The sequence below is a fragment of the Aquila chrysaetos genome, chromosome 11, assembly GCF_900496995.4.
Source record: "Aquila chrysaetos chrysaetos chromosome 11, bAquChr1.4, whole genome shotgun sequence".
NCBI classification, from domain to species: Eukaryota; Metazoa; Chordata; class Aves; order Accipitriformes; family Accipitridae; genus Aquila; species Aquila chrysaetos.
In genome coordinates, this window is record NC_044014.1 from 39,930,534 (window position 1) to 39,954,979 (window position 24,446).

The 24,446-nt window shown below is 47.4% G+C and overlaps 2 protein-coding genes and 1 long non-coding RNA gene across 4 annotated transcripts in view; 1 reads left to right on the forward strand and 2 right to left on the reverse strand.

The window, feature by feature from the left end:
- Positions 1-504: 504 nt before the first annotated feature.
- LOC121233658 lies at positions 505-3,765 on the reverse strand. The gene is made up of 2 exons (XR_005933588.1): positions 3,535-3,765; positions 505-947 (listed from the first exon to the last, which is right to left on the reverse strand). It is a non-coding gene; the product is annotated as an uncharacterized LOC121233658 (long non-coding RNA).
- Positions 554-10,424, forward strand: TACR2 (tachykinin receptor 2). Its single transcript, XM_030029658.2, has 5 exons — positions 554-957; positions 4,510-4,704; positions 7,935-8,091; positions 8,701-8,897; positions 10,229-10,424. Exons 1-5 carry the CDS (start codon positions 554-556, stop codon positions 10,422-10,424), a joined length of 1,149 nt encoding a protein of 382 aa, XP_029885518.1.
- A 2,470-nt stretch (positions 10,425-12,894) lies between these two features.
- LOC115348109 (hexokinase-1) overlaps positions 12,895-24,446 on the reverse strand; it is a 50,308-nt gene continuing 38,756 nt past the window's right edge. For both annotated transcript variants that reach the window (XM_030030173.2, XM_030030174.1), the window contains 6 exons: positions 23,742-23,837; positions 22,662-22,761; positions 20,071-20,254; positions 17,823-17,978; positions 16,867-17,100; positions 12,895-16,133 (listed from right to left, as the gene is read on the reverse strand). In XM_030030173.2, coding sequence (XP_029886033.1) covers positions 15,989-16,133; positions 16,867-17,100; positions 17,823-17,978; positions 20,071-20,254; positions 22,662-22,761; positions 23,742-23,837 — 915 coding nt within the window. In that variant the 3' untranslated portion in view covers positions 12,895-15,988. The remainder of the gene's footprint in view (positions 16,134-16,866; positions 17,101-17,822; positions 17,979-20,070; positions 20,255-22,661; positions 22,762-23,741; positions 23,838-24,446) is intronic.

A 24,446-nucleotide genomic window follows, 5' to 3' on the forward strand; every position in this document is an offset into this window, starting at 1 on the left:
ATCCCAGTACGGCTCCTGCCTTGCACTTAACAGTTACACAGGCAAAGAAAACCAAACGTTCTCAGTCCTGCTGAAGAGGATTCAGATACCTGGTGCCTTGGAAAATCACTGCCCTGAAAAAGAAGGATTTCCACTTGGATTGAAGCGTTCTCTGGCTTGATACTTCCATTTGTATTTTCTTGCATCGCCTCTCACGGACCTGGAAAACACCTTCCTCCCCTCCACCACCACCCCCCCTTTTTTTTTTCCTTCCTTTTTTCTTTCTTTTTTAGAGGAAAAAGAAACTCAAGGGGGAGAGTTGTTCTTTAGTTTTTGCTCTTCGAGCATAGGTTAAAATGCCAGGCAAGGAGGAGGCCCTCGGTATCGCTCAACTCCTCCTCAAACTGCATTGCATCACTTGGAAAACAGGACGAGAGGACATGAGATATCTCATCCCAATGCCTTTTTAACGGCACTTAGTCATATGCATGGGGATTCATAACACCAGCATCTACTGCAAGAAAATGAACAGACGCCAGAAGATTTTATTTTACACTTAGCTGAAGAAAAAACCATGAGCACATTTTCCGTTTTAAATGCTAGCAACATTTCGCAGGCTGACTCCCTCGAGGACAGTGGCAACTGGACAGCGGCAACCCAGTTCACCCAGCCGGGATGGCAAATCGCTTTGTGGGCTATCACCTATTCCTTCATCGTTATCACATCCATCGTTGGCAACGTCACCATCATCTGGATTATTCTTGCGCACAGGAGAATGAGGACCGCTACCAATTACTTCATCATTAATTTGGCTCTTTCGGATTTGCTGATGTCCGCTTTCAATACCATCTTCAATTTTATTTACGCCAGTCACAACGTCTGGTATTTTGGTGAGGAATTCTGCAGGTTTCAGAACTGGTTCCCCATCACCGCGATGTTTGTGAGCATTTACTCCATGACAGCCGTGGCTGCAGAGAGGTAAGAGGTGAATGGAGAAGATAAGGTCCGAAAAGTCCATTGTAAGTTATAAAAAAAAAAAAATCATTGCAATACTTTAGGCAATTGGCCCCCACCTACTGTATCATGTGCCTTATCAGCAAAGTGGGAGGAGTGCCAGGCAAACAGACTATGGGGCTAGATGCTAGTTCTGGCATGAAAGGAAGGCTCTTCTGTTTTATCCCTGGTCTGAATCACACCCGAATCTGTAACAAGTGGAAGTGGCTGGTATGTTATTGTTCCCACGTTACTGATCATAAACCGTTTCCCAGTCATCCTGCAAACTCGTATTTTTTTAACCAGTAGAAAGAGCCGTCATTTGGACAGAGCTGGAGCAATACGAATATGCTGCGGGATGCTGAAAGTCTCAGCATCCGCAATCCTGCTTATGAGTCCAGCAAACCACCAGAAATAATGGGAAACAGATCAGAAATGGCAGTCTACTCCAATAGTTCACAAGAATGACTTGTTCCAAGAGGGAGGAAAGTAATTACAGTGATTTTATTTGACTTCTGAGGTAATTTGGTATTTTCATAATACACTCTTACATCTGCCAAGTCTCTTTTACTCGAGCTTAAATTTGTGGAGTCTGAATGTGTTTACAGCTCATTGTTAAGTAGCGTGATGCTGGTTTTCTTTTTACTAGAAAGTGGCCAAAAGGCCATGGGAATTTCCTCTCTTAAAGGCAATGGCATGTAAAAGAGGTAGAGGACCTTAAACTCCCTTCTAGGCTCTCTGCCCTCTTCCCTCCACCTTCCCGTCCTCCCTCCGTCTCTTCCTTTCTCCGCCTGGCGCTGGGAATGTGTGTATCTTCTCCATCCGACGTCCCTGCCGCAACCCCACGGCGAAGGTCTTCCCCCGGACAGCCGGACCCGGTGTCCAGAAATATCTGGCGGCTCTTTATCAAGCCTTCCTGTTGACTTTGCAGTTTCCTTCGGGTTTCCTCCGTTCCTTATCGAGCGCACGTATCCACGAAGGGCCCTTCCAGTTCCCTCGGGAGCGGAGCTAGCGTCCCTCTGGAGCCATCCGAAAAGCATCGCTCCGTGAGTCATTGGGGTCGCTTTCCTAAGTCCCGTCCCCGCTCGCAGCTCAGTTCACCCCGGCACACCCAGGGAAGCAAGCGACAGACAAAGCAAACCAGATGATAAACAAACTAGCAGGAGAAAGAAGGCTTTGCCCCACGTGCACGTAACGCCCACTGCAACCTGCACGGGAGCTGGGGATACAGCCCGGCACAGGGCAGTGGCCCCCGCGGTTACTGGAAGGATCGCTAAAAAGCACAGGGATGAGCGATGTGTTTCTCAGCCTGCAGTTGTCCAGATGAAAGCCAATCCCTATTTAGAAGCAATGGCAGCTCACTTTTAGACTCGAATACTCTTTTGCTGTTTCTGGCTTTAAATGAAGGGTCGTTGGTAACTGCTATTTTACACGTGTGGTCTGCCAAAGATCGTTTGGGGTTTTTTTAAATAAATCCATTTCAGCCTGTCTGCACGTCTCCCTAGTCTCGTTCCTTGGGGACTTTTGGTGAAAGTACCTATACAGCCAAAATCTCTTTAGTCACATGGCACAGATCAGCAAGAAAACTTGGCATCTCACTGCCAACCATATTTAGCTATTCTTTGCTTAACCTTAAAATAGATCCTGACACTGTCTCCTGGAAACTCACGGCTTCCATTTATTGTTATGAGAACTTGCGTCCACTTGGGCTCCGTTGTTTAACTTCGAAGTTTCCTTTGAAGTGGTTTATTGTAAGGAAGGAGGCTAAGAAGTGACAGCTCTGTAAGTCATCTTTGTCTGCCGTGGAAAAGGCGCCGGCGATACTGCTCACCATTGGGTTTAGGACTGCTCTGTTTCCCCGTTTCAAGCTGCTCTGCTACACAGAGCAGCTGTTTCCACCGCACGCTTTCCGCAGTGCTCCAGGCAGAAACGTAGTGTATCAGCTCAAGTTTCACACTCCAGTTAGCAAAGTCTCCTGGGCCCTCTTCCGAAAGTGTACGAGAGTGTCCGAAATTCAGCTTGTTCTGTCTGCGGGGGTCGAGGACCGGAGGAAGGGTGCCGGGAGCGTGGTCCCAGCATCCTGGGACGTCACAGGGAGCGGGGCACGGAGAGAGGGCACAGGGAGCACGAGTAGCAGGGGTGCAAAGGCAGCCCTGCCACACAACAAAAGAGCCAGATCTCAGCAGATTCAGTAAATCTCCCAACTTGCAGGAGCTTGCCTAAAAGCGCGGCTGGCCTCAGGGGTGCACCCCTGGCTGAGCCTGGCAAAGCCTCCACCCAGCAGCCCTGTAATACCTTCGGTGTCTGCAACACGGGCTGCTGCGGCAGCACGGCGGGGAGCATCGTTTATACCCAGGACTTGCGGTTCACCGAGAGCCGCGGGTCGTCGATTCGGGCACTTCTGTGGGCAAATATTCTGGAGAATATTCACCACTTGACTCCTTCCTGACCAGATTCAAGTATCGTATAATACTGCCTACGACGAGGTAAAGGAAAGCAAGGTGACATGAAAATTTTATAGCTAGATAAGGCTCTGCTGCCGTGCAGTCCTGGCTTACTTACCGTCTGTCCGTGCAGCCGCCCTCTGTCCTGCAGCAGCAGCCGGGCAAAGCTCCTTCCCAACGGCCTGGCCAAGAGACAGCACAGAGTTGGTCAGATTTTTGCTATGAAAACTAGAAGGCAATTGGCATTTTCCACTCTATTTTGCCTTTGTAACAACCATGACAAAGAGTACGGAAAGCATGACAAGAAATGCATAATTGATTATGTACTCATTACGACGCCATGCATTTCTACACGGGGAACTTAAAACCGGAGAGAGCTCCGGGCTTGCAAGTAATCTAATAGTCAGATGTGCCATGAGGGCTCTGAGCAGGTGTGGGACAAAAGGGTCAGCCTTTCCCTTCCACTGCAAGCACAAATGCGCGAACATTTACAGGCAGAGGTGGATGGCACAAGAGTTTTCCATGGCTAAAAATCAGTGGGGAAAAATTCAGGGGAAATGATACTCGAGACCCCCCCCCCCGTCTGCTGTTGTGATAATACAGGGCGTCAGAGGAGACTGACATCGTTAGGGGGAAACAGAGTGTTTGGGGTTTTTTTTGGTAGAGGAAGGAGAAAAGGGCATGGTATTATACAGTGCATAACTCCAAACTAACATGAACAGTTCACAGCACGAAATTTCACACCAAACACATAAAGCATTTGAAGAATTAATTTTTTAAAAAAGAGGAAAAAAAAGAAAAATTCAAAGTAAGGGGAATACTTGCGAAGACCATATGCGGAATGCATAGATGACTCTCTCCTCCTCACACCAGAAGCATCCATCCACATGGGTTTAATATATTCTGCCCTAAGACTTGCAATCATTCTCTTCAGAAAGGATTTAGCTCCTTCTAATTAATTATAGCCTGGAACCTATCAAAACGTCTCTATAAATAAAGCCCACTATACCATCCTGGTCAGTTTTTATACTTGCTATATTTGTTGTATAGTTTACCAATGCAACTGTAAAAGCATTACCTATTTTTCTTGCAGGTACGTGGCAATAATTCATCCCTTCAAGCCCAGGCTCTCTGCTGGAAGCACCAGCATCATCATAGGGATAATCTGGCTGGTGGCATTTGGGCTCGCCTTCCCGCAGTGTTTCTACGCCGAGATCATGATGGACAACGGAACGACGAAATGCGTCGTCGTCTGGCCTGATGACGTCGGATCCAAGCACCAGCTCACGTAAGAGACATGAGAAAACTCCCAATTCATGCAAAAGTTAACTAGAAAATTAATTTCATCTCCAAACCGTTGGCTACAGGCAGCGCTGGGAGAGAGGGCAAGGGGGAACCATGCAGCAGGGGAATACGGGTCTGGGGCAGCCCATCTAAGCTCAGTTTAAGCCATCTGTGGAAAAAGCTGCCAGGTGCTCATGGCTAAGGGTGAAGAAGGGTGATGTGCCATCCTCCCCTGCTTTGAAATCTGCTTATAAGATCTAGAAACCCTAGATACAGGGCTGGGTGGATTTAAAAGAAACCAGAGTGAAAAGTCTCTCAAAAAGCAATAAATCCTGGTTCCAAAGATTTTGGATTTTCTCTCTCTGTCAGGCAGGAAGAAACTGGGTATGCTTAATGCTGAGAAGCCACATAATTAGCTAAAAATTATGCTGCTCTTTGTGGGGAAAAAGAAAGGGGGGGGGGGGGGGAAGAGGAGCATGTTTCAAACATCCTAAGGTTTTATAGACTGACTTATCTGGGCACACATCTGCGCTCCCAAAAGCTCCTAACCCTCACAGCAATTTCCTCCTGCTTTAAAGCAAGATTGTTTAGACAGATGAAACAAGCCATACCCTGCTTTTAGGGGATCGGCTGTGATTAATCATTATTCAAAGCACATGATACACCCAGCAGTTTGAGAAATTTATCAAGCAAAACATATTTATGTGAAGTAGTAATGGAAGAGCTGCGGAAAAGGAACAAATCAATTAAAAAAATGGAAACAATTTTTCAAACCAAAACCAAGTGCTAAACTCCCCACGTCCGTTCTCCACTGTGAACGCTTTTGCCCAGCTCCATGCACCAGGGACATTTTTCCTTCTCAGTCTTCACCTCTGGCAGACAGCTGGATGCCTCCTACATTTAGTTAATACAAAACTAACTGGTTTTCACACTCCTATGTGCCAAGTTCCAGGAGCTTCATGTAAGTTTGGCCAAGCTGCAGCATATTCAGCCACTGGCGGTCAGTTGTCCCTGGTCCCCAGAGTCACAGAAGAGCGAAGAGTAAAATCAAGTTCGCATCATGTTGGCTGATGTTCCTCCCAGGGCTCCTTGGTTGGCACCCCACGGCACATGCTGGGGAACACAGCGTGCCAGGCTCCTGTCAATTGAGAAGGAGGGATAGCAGATAATCACTTATATATAAGTCACTGATGACTATTTTATTCAGATGAAAAGCGTGAGGTTTATCCCTCCCGCATTCACGGTTTGGGAGGGATTGAAACAAGAGTTTCTCAGCATGCTGACAAATTCTCTGTGGGCTGGAAAGGCTGGTCCTGAACACGGCAAATAAGGGGGCAGGTTCTTTCTGGGATCCCCAGCTGAAGAGCAGCAGCTCCCAAACACGATACATCACTTCATTCACCAGCTTGGTCTCCCTCCACAGCCTCAGATTTGCAGGTTTCGGTAGCTCTCCTAGAAAGGAAGTTGGAAGCAGCGCTCCCCAGAAATCATCTTGAGTGATGGATCTGTTGGGACAGATGCCTGCAATACAGACCAGGGAGAAAAAGCCACGTGCAGCCATTCATGTGCTAGTCCAAACATCAAGGAAAAGAAATACTAAGAAACCCAAAGGAAAAACAAAGAAATGGAGAACCGGGTTCCTCTCTTGACTGTGGGTCCTCCAAAACCTTTGTAGTTGAGTAAAACCAGCCTTCAAGATTTCTAGACTTCAGAACAAAGAAAAATCCTTTTCTGCAGGAAAACCATGTATAATTATGCTAGAAAAAAGTAAAAAAAAACCAACAACCAAACAATGCATTACTGTGACTGCCAGTGCCTGAGAAATATGGGATATGAAGGGACTGAATTTGTAGAAGTTTAACCAAAATAAAGAACCTTAACCACAGAGAATTTTTTTTCAGGTGACAGGTTAACTTAGCAGCAAAATAGCACAAGTTTAAAGTTTACAAGACTAAAAGTTTCTTTTTGCCACGTGCTCAAGCTTAGGCTCCCATCCTCTCCTCCTTCTCCCAGGGTGGGAACTCTAAAAGGGCTTTGCTGCGCTCCACACATGGTATTAGACCTTCAAAACAGGTACCGCTCTGAGGACAACTGGGAAGGGTGGAAAACGGGCAGGGACAAACCTGCCACATTTCATAAATATAGTATTTTTTTATGCGCAGCCACCGCTCGGATATTTGCAACCACCCCAAGGAGCAAACACCACCGAGTGCCCCAACACCCATTTTGAGAGCGCTCCGCAAAGCAGCTGACCCCGCTCGCTAATGCGGCGGGGAACTCCGGAGCGTTGTCGTACCGAGAAAGACCGTTTGCACCCAGCCTTTTGTGGTCATTGCCAGCAGCGTGTGCCAGAGCCCTCCTGCCTAATCCTAGTTTTTACACTGTTTATGTTAATTTGACAGCTGCTGTAACCAAGTGAGCAGGTTGTTCCCTCCCCATAAATGGTGTTTGCTTAAAATAATCAAACCCCGGCGTGAGGGAACCAGCAGAAGCTTGTGGGGTAATGTGGAAAGCTAGGAAGGGCTGAGCTAAAATACAGCCGAAGGAGATGCCAGCGCTTTCGTCTGGAGCAGTAACCAAGTAGCCTGTTGGTGGTACGTAATTGTGCGTGCGCGCACAAATAAAACCAGGCAGAAATGCAAATACAGCAATGACTGCCGCTCACTTTCCGCACGCTATAAGCGGGCGATCTTCCTTCCTCGCTATCGGCAGAGTCTTCCTGCCGACTTTGTGCATCCCGTTAGCAGCCAGCTACATTTTGCAGTCCCCGATCCAGGTTTTTTCACTGTTGCTGAATTAAGCTGTTGGCACTAGTGCATTTGTCGAGTTACTCTGTAGTTTTGGGGATATTCCTTTTCCATATCTGTGATTTAAAGGTTCATAGTTTTCCAGCCACAAGTCTCAGATGTCTCTCTTTCCTGGCTGCAGTGGGATAGCAAAGTTCAGAGCAGGTGGCCGTGGACTGTAACCCTCTGATAAAAGATAAATGATATTACTCCGTCTTGAAAGAGCAGTGAATCCAAGTCCAAGGACTAATCATCCCAACACAAGAGAGATGAGCTTTTGCTGTTTACAGAAGTCCCTGTAACGATGTTTGTAGGCAAAATTTCTGCTTCTTCATGCTTTGGGGTTGAAGATAACGGGAGCCGGACATACATGTCCAAAAGACAACTTCTGGAAGAGCCCTTCAAGAGACAGACTGACTATGAAAACGTGCTTGTTCTTCTTTTTCAGGTATCACATTGCAGTGATCGTGTTGATTTATTTACTGCCTTTAATGGTGATGTTTGTCGCATACAGCATTATAGGAATTACTCTGTGGAGCAATGCGGTTCCAGGCAACCACCTTAACAGAGTCCGCTACGAACACCAAGTTAATGCCAAAAAAAAGGTCAGAAGTGAAACTTAAAAATAATTACCCCCAGCACACCAGCCCTGCTGGCTCCAATTCCAAAACGGAGCTTGCATTTGATAGAAAATCTTGTGGGATTGGGCATGAAAGGTTGACAAAATATTTTGGGCCGAGGGTAAAGGGCATCACTCGGCAAGTATGAAAAAAATGGTGATCTACACGCACGAGCCAGCCTCCAAGGAAGAAAAGCTCACATCGGTAGGCAGCGGGCCAGTTCCCAGCAGTCCTTAGAGAGTAAAGCCTGGCGTCCAGCGAGTCTGCGGGTTGCAGGATAAACCAGGGAAAAGCTCTGGACAGGGTGGAGAGGTTTCAGCGGAACAGCAGTTACCGCATTTCCCTCCGATGCAGATGCAAGCAGTTCCTCTGCAGAAAGTGCACTCGGTGCACCGGGAAACATTTGCTCTAAACTCTCTCCCTGCTCCCCGTTTCCATCACCAGGGCTGGTTTCTTTGCCATAGCAGCCCAGGTTTACATACCAGACACAGCACTTCAGGAGGGCAAAGCAGACCCAAAACAAAAGCAGCATTTCCCATTCCCCCAGCGATCACCCAGAGGCCCAGGAATAACACACTGGTTTTGTTTTCCTAGTTTGTGAAGACCATGGTGGTAGTTGTGATCATTTTCGCTGTCTGCTGGCTGCCCTATCATATATACTTCATCCTGGGGAGCTTCAAGGAAGACATCTACCAGCAGAAGTACATTCAGCAGGTTTATCTCGCAATCTTTCTCCTTGCCATGAGTTCGACGATGTACAATCCCATCATATACTGCTGTCTTAACCAAAGGTGAGTAGCGTGCGCACGTGTGCACAGAGAAAGCGGAAATCTCAATCTGAAAAAGCACAAATCTCCGGAGGTGAGAACAACTGTGATTTTCAACTGCAGTCCGTAGGCCGAGCAGACAAAGTTAATTTATACTCTGCTAATAATGTGAGATGAAATCTCTGCGAGTGAGATTTTAACTCAACCCTTAAGATTTTCTGCCTCTGAATAAAGCGCAGGCAGCAGGCGTACGATCAGCGCAGCCACATTCGCACCCGTTTCCCCACGCAGGCTACCTTATTTCCAAGAAAGGAGGAAGGAATCTGTAATCCCTGCAACGCATCTGCTGACCTAACGCTGGGCTGGCTCGGTCACCCCCTCCTCCCAGGCCACCCGGCCCCAGCGCAACCCTGAGCCCCCCACGCAGGCACCGGGCTCACCCCCACCCCGCCGTGGGGAGCAGGAGTAGCCCACGGGTGACCTGCCCAAAGTCCCATCTGGGCACGCTGCCACGAGTGAGCGAGCGAGCGGCTGGGAGAGCGCAACCCCATCATGCCAAGAGATGTCTCTCTTGCTCCGCGCTGAGAACGGGCTACTCTCGGGACGCTGGTGCGGCCAAACGCTGAACGTGGGATGCTGCTCTGGCTGCCCTGCAGATCTCCGTGCCAAATCCTGCCTTCGCATCCCACTGCCAGACCTCTCCCTAACCCGCATCTCTCTTCGGCCCAGCTGCGTGCACAGTGAGCTTTAGGGGTAATAAATGGTTTACCGGCACACCTCCTCCAGCACCTCCAGTGCCGTTTCACTGGGATTCCACCAGCAAAACGCCTAACTCCAGAGCGATGCTAGGAGGCTCACGCCTTGGGAGCGTTTCAAACAGCCCGTAAGCTCGCAAAAGGCGGCGGTTTTGCAGCCCATTCAGCCAATCTACATTTAATGTGAAACACCCAAAAGCATCCTCCTCTCTCAGAAAGGAGACAGCTTCCTCATTTAATTACTCATGGTTTTTTAAAAAGCTTCCAGGGGGTAAACATACGTATTTTCCTCAGATGCTCTCCTTCTCACAAATGCTGTTATCAGCATGGTCGACACCATCTACTGAGCGCATCAAACATCCTGCCGTTTCACTGATCTTATATATTTACTTAAAATAATAAGGATATCTAATCATAAACTCCTATTGCTCTTCCCTCCATGGTTTTATACATTTAGCTCTTCACCTCACTCCTTTGATTGCCATAGACATTTTTTATTTCCACGGTCATTCAGAGGTAGAACCAAGTCATGCATTTGTTCTTTCTCTGTGCAATTAAAAAGATCATTTCACCATTTAATCTCTTTTCTTACATTTACAGGTTTCGTTCTGGCTTCAAATTAGCCTTCCGGTGGTGTCCGTGCATAAAAGCAACTGAGAAAGACAAACTTAAACTTACAACCCCATCTCTTTACCAGACAACCCGTAGGAAGTCAAGAACAACAAGTTTCAACACAGAAACTCAACTGAATGAGAAAGAGAAGACATCATTTACCCTCACCCAGCTAACACTTTGATTTTCTCCTCCCGGTTCTGGCTCTATCCTAACACACCATTTCAAGGCAGCAGATTTGTAGAAGCCCAAGGCAGGTCTTTTTTTCTGGAGCAACTGTTTCCTATGGGACTTTTTCAGATGCCATCAACATTGAAAGCAGTCTGCTGATAACACTAATATCCACGTAGGTCCAAATATCACCCAGCTATGGACGCAAGTTCAGCCCTCCCTTACACCAACAACTGCCATACAGAACAGAAAGATTTTGCCCATAAGGTCAAAAAAGCAGCAAAGTAGACCTGAGGCAGTGCCAATCAATGAGAATATCAATTATTCTCTTCCAGATAGCGATCTCCTTTCTGTTCCACCAAGACACTTAAATCTGGAAAAGAGGTGATGGAGCAGAAAGGCTGGGGCACATCTGGCCTGGTCTGGACGGACCCTCGGGGCTGTGTGGGCAGCAAAGTCCCACGGCTCAGCAGCTCCAAGGCGGACAAGACTGTGAAGCAAAACTTGTTTAGAACAAAGGCAAATACTAACATATCCAGACTGAAAAGCCCGCCCTGCAAATTTTCTGAGTTCTGGGATTTTCATGCCTGCATTTTCACCAGTACCATCTCTCATCAGTTGAAAGCGAGAAACAGTTCCTTAAGATGGCATCATTGCATGGATTTTTATAACCTTGTACCAAAATACGATGTCATTTTCCTATTAAACTGCGCCCAAGCGATTCCTCCAACTTCACATAGTTAATTGTGGTGCCTAATTTGGAGAGCGAGGCGCTCTGAAAAGTCAGTAGCCAGGTGTGGGATGCTCACTGGCTTGGTCAGGGCTCATGGATCCAATCTGAATCCACCTCCTTTACCTCCTCTTGGTCTTAACCACAGTCTGACCCATTGCTGTCTTTTCCCAAATAGTCCCTTCATCTTCCCTTTCCAGACTTACCCCATATTTATCATCACTGTTCTTCTCTTCTCAGATATGAAAATAAAGGCTGAAATATGTCATCTTCAAAGCCTGAGGCATTATGTGCAGGCATGCACAACAGGAGAAGCTGAAATATAAACATTGTATAAAAGTAATACAGCATTTAATACTGGTGTGGTAAGTAGCACCTCACAATCACCTTTCGTGACAGGTTTGTATATAATATCACAGAGCCATACCTTAGCATATGAAAAGCTCCTACACTGTCAACAAATCCAGTTATTTGAAACATTCCCCTTTTCTCTGTGAAAGCAAAACTACAAAGTGTTGCCAGACTTAAGTTCTGCAGTAAATTCAGAGAAAAGACTCGTGGCTTGAACTGAAAGAGCGCTCAGGGACATGATTTTCCCAAGTCTGTTTCAATACAGGAACCAGCAGATATATCTTCCTTCTCCACTTAATCTTCTTCACCTCTCTGGCTGCTGTGGAGAACAATTATGTTACACAGAGGCCCAACAAACTTGTCTCGCTAATGGGACAACAGAGCACAGGGCTATATGCCCTTCTTAAAAAGTTCATTCTTTTGAATCATTCCAGCAGGTAGTTTCTCGCCTCGATGTTATCCGTCCAGCCCTCTTAACTGGCCAGCCCGCTGTTCCCGAGACCGCACTGCTGGGGTGCGCGCAGGACAGAGGGAGAGCAGTAAGAGGCCTTTAGTTACAGACAACCACCACCAGGTCTTTCTTCTGAAGGGAATCAAAACAATTTGGGAGGGACGCTCTGCAAGGCAAACATCTCTGGGATCAGACTAGAGGTTGCAGGCTCTTGCTCCGAGGAACTGAAGGACACCTACACACAGAGTTCACTATTTCATATACATAAGCTGTACCTCTCCCATGCCCAGCCGATGTGATTGTAAGGGCTTTAAACCCTTTAAATGCTGCAGCTTTCTAATGCGGATCTTTTTAGACCAAACAGGCCTATCTTGAGCATCCCATCTTCCATCACATCTTAACAGCCAGTCAGAGCCTATTTCAGATGCCCAAGAGTCACGCACGTGCTGGCGGCATCTCCCCTGTGCAGTCCCTGACAGGCACCGACATTTTCTGACAGCTCAAGGCATCTCTCCCTCGTCTGGGTGCAGAAAGCAGAGGATGATTTCTTCAGGGTGCAAGCAAAACTCCCGGTGCCCTGAAGGGCTCACACTGCAGATGCTGAGAAGTTTCTCCGCTAGAAACAGCAACAGTTAAGAAAGCGGAGAAGCTCTGAGCCCTTGTTAGATACTGGAAGAAAAGGCATGCCAAGGCAGACTACATGATTTCCTGTGATATATGAGGTAACAGGAACACCATGCTCCATGGTAAATACATGCAATTCCTCATATAAATATAGACATGATTAAATACCACGCAGCAGTAAAACATCTCCGGGTCAGCGTTAAATCCCTCCTCCGTACAGTTATTTGTGCTCCTAAGCAGCAACGCAGTCCCTGCAGTCAGTTAAGAAAAACATTTGAAGCATCTCATTTTTATGGCAAAGGAACGAACAAAAAGCACAGAACGGGGTTCAGAAGTTCAGAAACACTTTATTTTGCCTTCTGCTATTTTCTTAAGAAAACAAAACAAAACAAAACAAAGTCTGCTTGTTTTAAAACCCATTCAAAAGGCTTCTGAGAGAACCCCCAGAGGAGTAAGGAGCGGATGACGTTACAACAGTGGTATGCAAATGGTCTTTTCCCCAGGAAATATAAGATTTTTGTGTTCATATTGCAGTAATTACAGCTTAACAATTAAGAGGACTATGATTTTATTCACCAAGCCTAAAAGCTTTAAGTAAGACATCTCAGTCATTGCTTGGATAACATTGGAGACATTTCTTCCGACAGTTATAGCTTGTGATTCACTTGGAACAGTTTCCTAGGGGTAAGAAGTAGTCTGGAAATGGAAATCCCACCAGGTCTCCCTTTGGAAAAGAACTGCCGTGTCTTATCAAGTACATCACCTATGGTCCACAGTAGGAAAAGTTGCGCTGTTAGAAACACAAACTCACTCCCTATTTGTTATGAGCTGGATCCAATAAACAAAGCGACCTATGCCAGCATCTCCAAAATTCACAGTCACCCTGAGACCAAGTTTAACTTCCACTTCTCATTCATCCTCTATCCTGCACTGAGCCTAGCCTAGCCCTCAGATGCTGAAGAGCTCCAAACCCAGGTCCCCAGGCACAGCTCACACCACCCCTACAGCACTGCCCATGGCAGGCATAAGACTTGCAAATCTTCAAGCAATTAAAATGCAATGTGTCCCCTGTGCCCAAAAAGTTTCTCACCTTCTTCTGTCTCCCATTTGGGGTCATAGCTGCACATCAAGGGTGTCAGAGACTATTCAGGCTGTAACGTAAAATGGGTTATTGGAGAAGGACAACTTTAGCGTAAGCAAAAGGGGCTTTCGTGTACAACTCCAACACAGGACCTGCAAACCAGCGGTGTACGAGCCCCTGACACTGTGCTTCTGCAAACGTTAACCCTATGCACACAAGGAGCTTACGGACTCTGACAGGCATCAGACTTCTGTAGGGACAAAGCGACTGTAATGTATCCGTCACTGCGTATCTGGCAAAGCCTAATATAATCACGTTGGCTTTGGTGCAGTGGGCTGAGGTTTTCCTGCACTGCAGATGCACCCGGACAAGCTACATGGCCCCTAAGATTTGGGCGTTGTCAGCTCTGTGCCTCTGCTGAACTACATTAGGAAACACGAGGCATGGGGACCTGGGTGAAATCCACCCTGTTTGAATCTGACCCCGAATGCCCGGGAATAAAAACACACACACAAAACGCAGGCACCACTGGGATTAGGTTGCAGCTCTCCCTACACAATAGCTCTTCCCAAAGCACTAAGCCACCAGCCAACAGCACCTCTTCCAGAAAGAACCACTAAACACCAGTTAACGCACATCAAAAAAGTTTAATATTTTCACAAGTATCACGTAACACTAGTATCAGAGCTACTAGTGTGCAAAGTAAAAAGACTCTCTACCTTTGCAAAACCAGTTAGGCATGCAATTTTTCAGGTAGACACACACTTAAAGCTGCAATGACTGTTTGTGACTCACATGTTACTTTACAACATTCACTCACAGTGCACCATAATGCATATTGAAATGTTATCGATAGGTAGGGCAATCCAAATCTTAGGGGAGTGGAACGAGGACAAAAAGGAGTAGCCTGCAAATTTCCATCTACTTTCTGCGGGAAAAGGCAGCAGGGAAAACCATGCGGACATCTCAAATTCATTTTTGGTAGAAGAGCGGGAATTAAGGACTACTGTGTGGTCTCCCTCTTCGCAGAAACTGGTGTGACTTGCAAATGTTATTCAGCGTTTGCCTTCCTAACTGCTTCTCAATTTAAGTAATGCAACTGGTATGCAAATATAATAATGGCATCGACTCGACAGAGAACAGGATACACCGAGTGTATATGATCTTCGCTGTTGCTTTAGTCCTTGGAATAAGCTGGGTCCGATTTTGGCTTTGTGGTCTGTTTAGTTTATGCACCCGGGGCCTCAAAGGCAAGATCAAAATCAAACCCTCGTATTCCTTTCTGATCACTAACTCTAGCTGAGTGTTTGTGTTTTGAGTGGCTGAGTATTAAAGATTAAAGCTTTGTATGGAAGCAAATACCCATTTAAGGCGAAAGACGGAAGTATACACATCCGAGTGACACTGTCCAGCTGCAGATTCAGTAGAAGGGCAGCTGCAGTGCTCTGATCTAGACTAACAAGAAGAGATAGAAAATATTTTTTATAAGAACTCTTAAACAGAAGAATACAGCACAGCCCGTGGCGGGACCATAAATCTACCGATGCACAGCCCATGGAGGGACCATAAATCTACCGATTTCCCGGGTCTGGAGATTTGGATTACCCCAATCACCAACCACTTTGTTTTACTCTTTAGGGATTTCTTGCTGAAACGTGACGGATTTCGCCCAGTAACACAACACTATTCACAGAAGCAATGGGAAATACCAGTGGAACCAGATCTGTGGGACAAGGGCGTTTACTTTTACCATGACAAAACAGGCATCAAGGAAGCAAGTAAGTCGCATTGTCAAGTCCCACTATAGAGTTACGTGCGTGCACAGTGCTGACACACCATAATGTTTTCACAATCGCTTTAGACGAAACAACAGCAGGTAGATATGCAGGAGGGAACTGTTGCTTCTCCTTCACTAAAAGCATCAACACCCAGGTCTGGTGGTCAGCGTGCTGGCAGTGCGCTTAACAGGATGCTGCAAAGAACACATTTGGTACGATGCAACGGTAGCTCTCAACGCACATCACTTGGGGGCAATTTCATCTCAGACAACAACTGATTTTTGACAGCTGCAGAAATTATAGACTGATTTTTCCATGACCTACAGATGGGGAAGGTACCAACAAGGTGAATAAGAAACATGCAGATTGGGGTCCAGAAACAGGAGATATTATTAACAGCACACATTCTATCTTGTATCCTAATTTTTATGTCATTAGTTGGTTTTTGTTTTTTTTTCCCCGATAAAGCAGTGAGTTCTGGGTTTTTACCAGTTCTGACTATGCAGTCGCTGCTTTATGAGAAAGTGCTCACAAGACAGAATCGGGGCTAGGATTGTGGAGTTCAGTTCTGCTCGGCATCACGAAGCCTGCATCCCACCGCTGTGATGAGCGCTGCCCCTTTCCCGCTGCCGTCCTCTGACAGCAGGAAGGTCACGTCGCAGTTGGGTGCCAGGTCTTTGACTGTTTGGTGCATGATCCTTGAAAAGCTGTGAAAGGAAACAACGGCAGTGGGTGAGGGAGGTCCCGCAGCACCTGCAGAGCGTAGCACTGCCACAGGCCTTTGCGGTGCTCCCCCTCTCGCCGGGGAAAGAACTAAAACGCTGGAAACTAGGGTGGATTTGAAGACTGGGAGCAGTGGGAGTTAAGGGAAAAAAGCACCTGCATCCTACCCCTGCCTCTCTGTCTGCATGGGGTGAACCCGGATTGCCAGCGCCACAGCAAAGGGGAGAGAAGAGACCACGTACAGTTGCCTCCTTCCCACCCATCTCCCTCCATACACACCAAAGATGGGCACTAGTCCTCTCCTCCTCCTGCCGCCAGCTCTTTTAGACTCCTGCCCTCACCTGCCATTGCTTCGCAGCAGCCCATCTCCTCTACACACTGAACAGAAACATCCTCCGAAGAGGCACCAAGCATTTCAGCACTGCTCTGTCACTGCCTTTTCATAGGCAAGAGATCTCTCCCTTGCTGTGCGGCTTCCAACTTGTTCGGCAAGCTGCGTCCCCTTCAGTTTGTCACTGCCCCAGGAATCCTTCACAAGTCCTTCTTGATCCTCTCGTTGCCCTTCAGAAAGCCCTGACCACCCCTGATTAAGACTTCTTTGCCCTGGCTCTTACCCTAGCAAATAAGAGAGACCAGTTTGGTGCATCAAGAGAAAGGATATACAAGCAATGCGCTACAGATCCCAAGCAAAAAAACGCCGAGACGGTGAATACTCACTGTGGATGTAGTTTGTACAGAGTCCCATCCACACCAACCGTTATCTCCAGGTGCTCTAATCCTCTGTTCTCCCTAATTTTATCTACAACCGCAGCCATTCCAGCGCCGCACAACTGAGCTGCTCGCCTCGACACCGCTCCACACACAGTCTTGACAATGATACTGTCATCGCAGGTGCTGTTGAGCCCCAGCTGCTGGAGGATGGCTCGCACCTGCAGCAAGGCTAACCTGTCACTGCAGAAGCAGAAGAGCACAGTGTTAAATTAAAGGTTTCCCTCAGTCAAGCCGCTGCCACCCACACGCACCCAGCGTCCGTGCACCCACAGCAGGCAGCAGCCTTTCCTGCCAGCGCAAGAGACCTCGGGGAATGCAAATTCATTCACCCCAGCACCATGCTGCAGTGCAGGAGAGGGGCGCAGGCAGCAAGGGAGGCTCCAAGTCCAGCTCTTCATTGCTTCCCCTTCTCTTATCTTACCAAAGGGCATTTCAGGAAAATATTTTTCATGACCAACTTGGGGTTTTTCCTCCCATAAAGACTCAACAGACTTTGAGATTGCTTTAAAATACAGAGTCCGAGCAACAGAGACACAAAAATATCCAGTAAAAAAGTGCTCATTCAGCTAGTGTTATTTCAGTTCAACAATTATAGCTAGGCACACAAGGGGCACAGCAAAATGACTTGATTTCCAAGCAAGCAAATGAAATGATACAGTAAGGGAATCCCTGACAGCCCTTCCCATTATTTAGCAGTGAGCACTGCTAGAAATTCAGGTGATGTTGTAAGAGTCCTTCTGCACATGCGCAGGCTCCTACTGAAACCAAAGTTACCTCTGGAGAACCACACAACCTCTCTGGAGAGAGACAGCTCTCCAGCTGTCCCTCCCCTCCAGCAGTGTCACCAGATGAGCGTTACCACACCATTTCACTCTAAACAGCCTCCCATGCAGTGCTCTTACCTCTCAATCTGAGAAAGGAACTTGGTTTCAAAGATATGTCTGGTCTTCAGCGTCTCTGAAATCTGGCCTCTGAACAGGAACCCCCGTTTGGTGAAGTCAATCAAAATATTGCGGACTATTTCCCCCAGGTACATCCCACTGATCATTTTCTCGTACCTGCAATGAAAGACAGCGGCACAGCTCAGAGGGACGCTGCCCACATTTGCAAAGGCAGCATCGCAGCTGCGTTATCAGCCAGGTATCCTGCCTGCACACATTGGGGACATGAAATACGCAATCTGATTTACACAGAATGGCCATTTACTAGAAAAACTGGGCAAGAAAAAGCATGAAGACTCAGTGGGAAGCCTTGTGAGCCCATCTACAAACACTCCGTCTATTCCTCACTACCATGCTCCCCCAGCCAGGCTGTTGTTAATGACGGCTGGTACTTCTCCCAGATGGAAGGAATGAAAACCTGTTGCCAGACAGCAGAACAATGCCCAGATGAAAGCCAGATTTGCCACGCATCCCCCAGTGACAGCCCTGAGTGGACCCCAGGGAAAACTTGTCTCCACTGCACAACATTTGGGAGCCCTCTTGAAGCACAGCTGAAACCTTCCACAGAAAAAGCTCAGTGGCTTCCCTGCAGAAAATTACAGGAAAACCACAAGGTACAGTCACTGCGAGTGCAGTGTTTCTAAGGGAGTCCTGTGCTGCAAAACCTGTGAAAGATAAAACACGTGAAAAAGTATGTCCGACATGTTCGCAGGATCGCTGACCTGTAAACTAGCAAGCTGGGGGTCCACGGTTGGTTTATGCTTTTCAGTTAATTCCAGCACCTGGTTTCCAGTAGTCCAAAAACCAGAGCGAGGAACCAAGCTGGCTTGAACCCCTTGTCCCCCACTTTGCAGACAGGACCTGAGTTTCCCACTTGCAGGCCTGCCCCCAGGCTAGAGAGAGGGAATATCTTCCACTTGCAGACCTCTTCCCAGCACACGACAAGGAGCGGTCCATGAGCGATGCCCGGCACAAGTACAGGGCAGCCTTGTGCTGAGGAGGGCAGGAATCTGCTTTGCGCTCCTTCCTCTTCCAAATCATTCTGGTTTGAATGGAGCATTTTGGGGTCCGTAAGCTGTGCCCTTACAAATGAGAACTAAACACTTTTTCCATTTCTTGAAAAGTGCATTGAGTGATGCATCCTTTATTTCACCTCCTGAAGCTCTAAAGCAGGGTTTCTGCCCTGGATTGAGCAGAGCCCAGCACGCCACCCCGCTGGAAGCAGGCCACGCAGTCCATTTAGTATTATGAGCTCTCTCAGGCTTGTACTCAGCAAGTGTCCTTCCTCTTGAGTGCCTAACTCTCTCTGGAATAAATTATTCCCTCTGGCAGTCTCCGCTACTGCCTTTGGCTGCTTGGTCCACACCATCTCTGCCGCTGCATCAAGCTCGCTCAGCATCTGCCTCTCTGGGTCTGTTTGTGCCCTAACTTCTAAAGAGCTTCCCAAGGGACCTGCCAACTTGTCTGCATCCTCCAGGTTTTCAGGCAGATTTACTCTAATCACAAAATCTTTTTAAAAGCTCCTGGCATCAAAGCATTGCTGCAGAGAAATTATGAAAAACCATAGTCTGGGCACGCAGCAGTCTCAGCCCAGTTTTATCGGTGCTGGGTACACCTCCTTGTCAGCCCTTTCTTGAAGGGGACAGGAAGGCACTTGCCCAAACAAGAGCTGGGCCCCCAAAAGGGGACCAACCTCCAGGGCCAAGAAAGGCAGGTCCTCTAACGTGACATATTTCATCCAGAAAATTGTCTGAAGTCAGAGCTGGCTGCAACTGCTAGAAAGCTCCTGACTGCTTCAGACTCAGCAGCTCCAAGCTCCAACCATGCTGGCTCGTCTAGGCTGAGGATTTCTAGAGGCAGAGCCCTCTACGAACAGAGTTCAGCTAAAAGAGATTAAACTGAGACCAAGAGCAAAAGAACAACAAGCCATCTTAACCCCCTCAGTACAACGCAGGATGAGAAAAAGGGTCTCTCAGTAATTTCAAGACTCTTGAAGTTCTCACCAAAAACCCTGCTGCAGTCCCATGGCAGCAAATGAGCTGCAAAAAAGCAGCGACCAGAAAAAGCAGAGAAGAGGAGATCCCACAGGATAGCAGGGCTGCAGTCGTTTTCCACTCTTAACCTCTCCAACTGGGAGAAATCCCATTCTCTCTTAAAAGCATTTAAGGCAGCCTGGCTTATACTTAGCACACCATTTATCCTGCAGTACCTTTGCTTTCCAGCATTTAGTGAATAGTCATCAACTGCTTTGTCATATATTGTCCTGATATCGTCCAGGCATCCATTATCCCCGAACGCTCCCCACTCCGTGTTCACGCACATCCGTCCTTGCTCACCATCCACCATCTCTATGTTTCTCATCTCTTCCATGTAACAGGCATTGCTGCCGGTTCCTGAAAGAAGAAAATACTGAAATTACTCTTTGTTTGGAACAAAACGACACTAGAACAAGCACAACAGCCCTGACAAAACCTTCTGGGGGACCTTGAAAGTGCTTTTTCTGAATGGTGAAGTAAAATCATCATTTGAAATGTCACAAAACCACCCCAATCTTCAATAATCCTAAATCGAAGGAGAATATCAGTGCTGCAGTGCACCGCTCAGGGTGGCTCAGAGGAGAGGCTCACCCAGGCCAGCTGGGCTGAGGGTCCCATGCTATAGGGAGGAGCAGCAGTGCAGCACTTTTGGCACACCAACCCTCGTGTGCTTCTGAACCCAAAACCACAGCAAGCAACCAGCTGGATTTTGAAGTTAGAAACCACCTTCCACAAAGCCTACGGACCCACAAAATTTGGGGGAAAATTTGCCGAACTGAAAACCTCAGCAAGTTCTGAAGGCATGGGGCAAAGAAAACCCCAAGGGTTTTACCAGCTAATTGCAGGGTATTTTTTAGTTCTTGCTTGCTTTTTGCTGATTCAAATTGCTTAAATAGTTTCTCCAGCAAGAAAGTTACTTCCATGTTGAAATGATGCCATATCTGATTCTGCTTAAAGGGGATCCTGAGGAGCATGGCAACTACAAAGTGCTCCATGTACACAGAGACCTTAGGGAGCAAAGCTTTATTAGCAAAGAGAGGCAGCTTTTGCTGCTACCTGGGGCAAAAGTTTTCTTGAAATTGCCCTCTGAACTCTCATTTAAACCTGCATCACAGATTCTACACCAATTATATCAGCAAGTCTCTGCTGACCTTTGCGATCTTTTTTAGGGTACTATATCAATAAAGTCTGAGCAAAAATAGATCCTCCCACAGTACTCGCCTGCTGCAGGAGAGCTGAGCCACGGCATGGGCTCGGAGGGGGAAAAGTCTGGGCTTGCAGACCGAGACCCAGCTTTGCAGGACCAAACCAGACCAAACCCAGTTGTGGACCATCGGCACTGGCCAACCTCCCAACGCCAAGTCTCGTCATCTAGAATGAGCTAAGTAAGGGCTGCCTGAATATGTGGATACCTATTCAATACAGGCTGTTAGACTGACAGGCTTTTAGATGATCTCCTGTTGCCAGCAGATGAAAAGCAGAGACCTGGTCTCATCAGTGGCAGTTTCCAAAGTATTCAGCAGTGAAGACTCAAAGCACCAGCTCTCCTGGGCGGGAGAGGTGGCACCAGGCAGAGACAGGGCACCAGCGTGACATGAACTCACCCTTGCAAGAATATTTTTCCCTGCCAAGCAACAGCAGGGAAGTTCACCCACCTCCCTGCACTGGGGAGAGCAGGGCAACTGCCAGCTCGTGCAGGTTCCTCAGCAAGCACCATCAACCTGGCCAAGGCAATTCGGGCAGGGCAGAGGGAGCTGTCAGACCCCCGGGGCTTTCGCTCTCATTATCCCAGATATACCCAGGCCACCTCCGACCCCCTGCTCTGCATGCAGACACGCTGGCTGGAGAGCATTTCTGGCAGGGCTGCAGGAGACGGTCCTCAGACGATGCTCTCAGCACCCCAAGGACACGCTGTCCTTCCTGCAGGGAACTCTGTCCCTGAAAACACGGCACCGACGGAGCTGCGCAGACACAGCTTCCTACCCACGCTGCACTGTGCTGACTCATCCTGGACATTTTCCAACTGTCTGGAGGAGAAATTGGTGGCATTTTTTTTTTCCTACAAGCCACCTCACAACTGAAAGCGTTCTTACAGCTTGCAGGTGCCTTGTCCCCTTCTCTCCCACCGACAACTCATTTCTCTGGAGAGCTTTGGGAATTCATACCGCCCCATGCTTCAGGCACCCCAAGCGTGGCATTTGCAAAGGCATCGGCAGTCGCCTGTGGAATTATTTCAGCTGTCTCGCTGCTGGGAAGGGAGCTATCAGTCGCTGCACTTTGTCTATCAGAGCCTTCCATCACATGCCATTCGGGAATTGTGGCTGTGCTTTACAAGTTTATTCTGAGAGACCACATGCTCGAGGGAAGCCGTGGGCTACCTGAACACCCCGGCAGGGAAACTCTCATGGGCTAAAGTAACAGATACTCCAGGAGCTGGTGAGGCTACCTGAGCCCACGTTTGCTTGCTTCACAAGCAGCACAGTGCCTTTCCCAGATAAAACAGGCAGGATTTGTTCAGCATTACAGCCTGTGCTTATCTCAACTGACTGTAGACAGAACTAAGCTGGCTGTTGAATTTTGCTCTTAACAACTTCATGCAACTTGCTTCTGAAGGGATAGTTGTTAATCTCAAAATCTTTCACTCCTGGACACCCTAGCTATATTTTCAGTTAACCACAGGGATGTCTCCGTGAGCACAGAGACAGATGTGTTGACATGCTGTTTAATAAAAAAGTGCCAAAGAAAAAGCAGCTCTAGCACATACCCACAATGAGTCCGATTTCACAGTTTGGGTCTTCATAAGCACAAGTCATCATTGTCCCCACCGTATCATTCACCACAGCCACCACATCCAAGTCAAACTCCTTTGGGAAGAGAGAAATACAACAGTGAGAACTCTGGGTTTGGGGCAACCCCTCACACAAAAGGGGACACAAAAGGAGCACACAGCTGTCAAAATACACTGGAAACAAACAACTGAAAATACCAGCCTGATTTTACACATGCAAAAATAGGAACTTAATCTACCAGCAGGTAGCTAAGGCTCCTTGCATACTCTACTTAGGATAGACTATGTCTTCAGAAGAAAGTGTATTCCTGGCTGTACTCTTTGGGTTTATCTAAGTACCGATCTTGTATATAGGCACATGGTAGGGGGCTATTGCCATTCTGTATTACAGCAGTGCAGTAGCAAATGCAGTAGCAAAGGTTTTTAAGACCTCCTTTTCACTTGCTGATAAAAACTCTGAATAATGCTCTCCTCAGGCTATTTTTCTTCCCTTCCTAGAAAGTTTTGGCTAAGCTGCTTCAGGCTTTTTCAAGATAAGGGTTGGGAGGTGGGGAAACTGTCATTTAGGGTGCACTGAGGTGCATTCCTACAATCACTATATTGAAAACTCCTGCTTTCTTCATGCTGTGATGCAGTGAAAATTGCCACAGGGTTTGACAGAAGCCTTGTGAGTTCTACCAAATTTAGAAAGTTAGAAGCCTCTGCGGAAAAAAACAAGCAATGAAACTAAATCCCCAGTGTAACTCATTTTGAGTAGCAATTTCAGTTTGGCAGCTGAACTCTCCCATTTCCACTGTGTACCCTCTAGACTGTCCTACGTGGTGGTCAGGCTACACGTAAGCATCAGAACCAGCACAGCAACATGGCATCAGAGGCTGCTGGACCTGGACCTGCTGCAAGGCAAACGCCTTCTGTGCAGGACAGGAGACACAGCCCGTGTCCTCAAGGCACAGAAAGCCTGCGAGAGGGAGCCATCCTGACCCATGAGGTCTGTCAAATCTGAAGGGGAGGGAGAAGTAGGAGGAGAAAAAGAAAACAAAACCAAAGAAAAATCACCTCTCTTCTTTTAATTCCTTCTCTAAGCAAATACACCACATCTTCTCCCTCACAGTCTGTGGCTTTGAAACCTTTTGTCCAATTGAGAAGGATACCCTAAAAAGAAAGAAAATAGGTTATCAAGTTTCCTGGTGCACTACAGATTGCCCCCAAAATCCTACAATCCTCCAAGGGACAATCACTAAGCATTTCTATCTGATTACTTCCCTGCATGCGCCCACCTCCCCAGCCCGTAAAAGCACAAAATCACAACGCTTCACACAGGTGACCACAGGTTATCGCACACTGCAGCTCTCACCCCACAGTCCCAGCAAATGGCCATGAATATTTATGGTCAGTCAGTACACAGACTCATAGGGGCCCTCAGCTCAAGGAAGAGGTTCTCCAGTATTCACCAACATGGGTGCTATGTTTTGCTGAACAACCTGTCTTCTCTCTCAGTCACACTCCAAAGTCTCCCTGGCTTGACCAAGCCTCCTATCATCAGCAAGATGACATCATTCTAGAGCTTGACATTTGAAGGCTGCTCCTAACATCACTGCCTATTTCCTCCTTCCTTATATATGAATATTCATCTTATTTTCACTAAGACTCAAATGATATTCTGTACACTTGATATTTCAACTGCTTTAGCGTGAGGTTACACAGAAGAGTCTCTATGAAAATGAGTATCTCTTTACATATGTGGAATTTGCATCTTAAGCA